Source organism: Procambarus clarkii, chromosome 73, assembly GCF_040958095.1.
Source record: "Procambarus clarkii isolate CNS0578487 chromosome 73, FALCON_Pclarkii_2.0, whole genome shotgun sequence".
Classification (NCBI taxonomy): domain Eukaryota; kingdom Metazoa; phylum Arthropoda; class Malacostraca; order Decapoda; family Cambaridae; genus Procambarus; species Procambarus clarkii.
The window spans coordinates 14,876,803-14,880,089 of record NC_091222.1 but is presented as its reverse complement, the minus strand read 5'-3'; the positions used below and the strand labels follow the sequence as shown (position 1 = coordinate 14,880,089).

At 43.3% G+C, this 3,287-nt stretch overlaps 1 protein-coding gene across 1 annotated transcript; it reads left to right on the top strand.

Annotated features, from left to right (window-relative positions):
• Window positions 1-1,596: 1,596 nt before the first annotated feature.
• On the top strand, window positions 1,597-2,598 carry LOC123774101 (uncharacterized). The gene is made up of 2 exons (XM_045768232.2): window positions 1,597-1,745; window positions 2,106-2,598. Exons 1-2 carry the CDS (start codon window positions 1,737-1,739, stop codon window positions 2,475-2,477), a joined length of 381 nt encoding a protein of 126 aa, XP_045624188.1. The 5' UTR covers window positions 1,597-1,736; the 3' UTR covers window positions 2,478-2,598.
• The last annotated feature ends 689 nt before the right edge of the window (window positions 2,599-3,287 follow it).

The following is a 3,287-nucleotide window of genomic DNA, read 5'->3' as shown; positions in this document are numbered from 1 at the left end:
TATAACTTAGATTAAGTAAAAAATCTCAGACATTTTTAAATCAAATGAAATATGAGAGCCAGAGAGAGAGAGTCAGAGCCAGAGAGAGAGAGCGAGAGCCAGAGAGAGAGCGCCACAGAGCCAGAGAGAGAGAGAGCCAGAGAGAGAGAGAGCGTGAGCCAGAGAGAGAGAGAGTCAGAGAGAGAGAGCCAGAGAGAGAGAGAGCCAGAGAGTGAGAGAGAGAGAGCCAGAGAGAGCGAGAGCCAGTGAGAAAGAGAGCCAGAGAGAGCGAAAGAGCCAGAGAGAGCGAAAGAGCCAGAGAGAGCGAGAGAGCCAGAGAGAGCGAGAGCCAGAGAGAAAGAGAGCCAGAGAGAAAGAGAGCCAGAGAGAGCGAAAGAGCCAGAGAGAGCGAGAGAGCCAGAGAGAGCCAGAGAGAGAGAGAGAGAGAGAGAGAGAGAGAGAGAGAGAGAGAGAGAGAGAGAGAGAGAGAGAGAGAGAGAGAGAGAGAGAGACAGAGAGAGAGAGAGAGCCAGAGAGTGAGAGAGAGAGAGCCAGAGAGAGCGAGAGCCAGAGAGAAAGAAAGCCAGAGAGAAAGAGAGCCAGAGAGAGCGAAAGAGCCAGAGAGAGCGAGAGAGCCAGAGAGAGCGAGAGCCAGAGAGAAAGAGAGCCAGAGAGAAAGAGAGCCAGAGAGAGCGAAAGAGCCAGAGAGAGCGAGAGAGCCAGAGAGCCAGAGAGAGAGAGAGAGAGAGAGAGAGAGAGAGAGAGAGAGAGAGAGAGAGAGAGAGAGAGAGAGAGAGAGAGAGAGAGAGAGACAGAGCCAGAGAGAGAGAGCCAGAGAGAGCGAGAGAGCCAGAGAGAGAGAGAGAGCCAGAGAAAGAGAGAGAGCCAGAGAGAGAGAGAGAGAGAGAGAGAGAGAGAGAGAGAGAGAGCCAGAGCCAGAGCCAGAGAACCTACCGGAGCACTCAAAGCAGAAAACGGAACAATTTGTCACTTTCGCGAGCCGCTTCCATTTTCTAGTACAACAATTTTTGGCCTTAATTAACGCATAAGAGCGGAATGTGAAGTTCTTTGTAGGAGGACAGGTTGGTGTATGTGTGTGTTTGTTTTCTTGAGGTATTCGCAAGCTAGCTCACGGCTCGGGAAATTTCTGTCTTTATTTTCCTGGTCACATTAGAGGTATATTGGTAACTGTCGACAATTTGAAACAAGCATTTTAGTTTGATCAATTATCAAAACTAGAGCAATCTACACATGTAAGCAATCAACTGACTCATGAAATCATAATATAATTAAATTTTATGTTTTACTGAAATAAAACTGAATAAAACACAGTAATTTAGACACTATTTTACAAAGAAGTGAGGTTTGGGTAGTGGCAACACCTGAACCCGGATTCACAAAGCAGTTATGCAAGTACTTTCGAACGTGTACATCTTTCCTCAATCTTTGACGGCTTTGGTTACATTTATTAAACAGTTTACAAGCATGAAAGCTTCCCAGTCAACTGTTGTTTTTATTATAAACAACCTTCTTGTGCTTCGGAGCTCATTAACTGTTTAATAATCGTAAACATAGCCACCAAAGATTGAGAAAAGATGGACAGGTTCGTAAGTGCTTGCATAACTGCTTCGTGAATCTGGTCCCTGGCCCGGGTGTGGCCACACTTGAGCCAGGTGAGTATATAAAGGTGTGACTGGGGGCAGGTTCCTCTCTCTCTTGCACGCCTACTCCTCGTTCTTGATAACCTAATTCCCAACATGACAATTGTGAGTACTGTTGTACGTTGTAAGTTTTCTTCCCTACTAAATACTGCTGAATTAGTTGTTTTCCATGTTATGTTAGGTTTGATTTTGTTATTAGTTCAACGACATTTGTGTAAAACTTATTGTTTGTAACGGCTTTAAACTATAACTAGCAAAGGGTGTTTCCTATATTACTTACTTGAATGTTTTGAGTGAGAACCCGATGAAATTTAACAAGACAAAGTTATTTCGTGTAACCGTTGATTGCCTGAAGGAAACAATCACTCTCGGTAAAGTTACCAGAGACGTCTCTGGGTTCTAAATATATAATTTGAGTAATTATCTAAAGTACTAATTACAAATTGTTTTTTTTACACTTTGCAGTTTGCCTTGTTGCTGACAGTAGCTATGCTATTCGTTACCATGGGAACTACAAAGGCCCACATCAACATTTGTCATGCTTCTCCACAAAGTGCACGCGTTGCTCGGTCGCCAAATTCAAGCGTTGATGACTTGGATCAAAAAGCAACTAAAACTACAGAAATTGATCAAAGCAATAGTACCCATCCCCTGGATAATGTACATGGTCATTCGCCTCAGCAGGCTACTGTGGTCTCTGACACGATTACCACAGTCTCGGTTACTGTCGGGAAGTCTAATGACAGCCTCCACGCCACTAGCACAGAGACTATGAATTCTCCCACACCGGAGAGTGTCGGCCTCACGCAGCACGACACTTGCTCAAAAAGCCTTTAAAGTAGTGGTAATGAAGGGCACCTAGTCTCTAAATGAATTTTATTACAAATAAACTAGCATTTTCTTAACTTGTGTATATTGTAATTACATCTGTACCTATAAATAAATATAACAATGTTAACATTTTAGTTTGCCCCGAATGAGTAAACACTTCTATCCTAATATAATGCACTTGTTAGAACCTACCTTGAAGGAAATTATCAAAAGGAACCATGTCGGACAGGGTAGTACAAGCCTACAACCCATTTACCCTAACACCAAATGTATGGCCCTGGTGTGGGAAGGCTAGAGGTGACCTTGCAAGCTTCCAGGTGACCTGTCAAGTCTTTTGGCCAGGTCACCAAAATTGGAACAAAGAAATCGTGGAATCGGGTTAACAGGAAGTAGACAGCAGAGAAAATATTTTTAAACTTGATAGGAGCTGGCCAGAATCCCCATACAGCAGGAAACAAAGTAAAAATGACGGACCTTTACCCTCCCGATTATGGTGGTCTTCCAGTGTGAGTAAATATGGAATAGTTGGTAAAGAAAAATTGCTCGGACAACTCGTACCAATCCTGTATAACATCAGTGAATTGACTGGATGATGTTTGTTCATGAATCACTTGTCAAAATAAGGCAGCGTGTGTGTGTGGAGACACAAGGAGAGCAGTACCATTTGTATGTAAGATACTTGCCAAAAAACAGGCCAGACGAAACCAAACGTGCAATGAAGTAACTCCGTTAAAATAAAGATCGAGGTAACCACACGTGACCTAAGTTGCTACAAAGCATTGGTAAGTAGAACAAACATTTACTGTAGCAGTTATG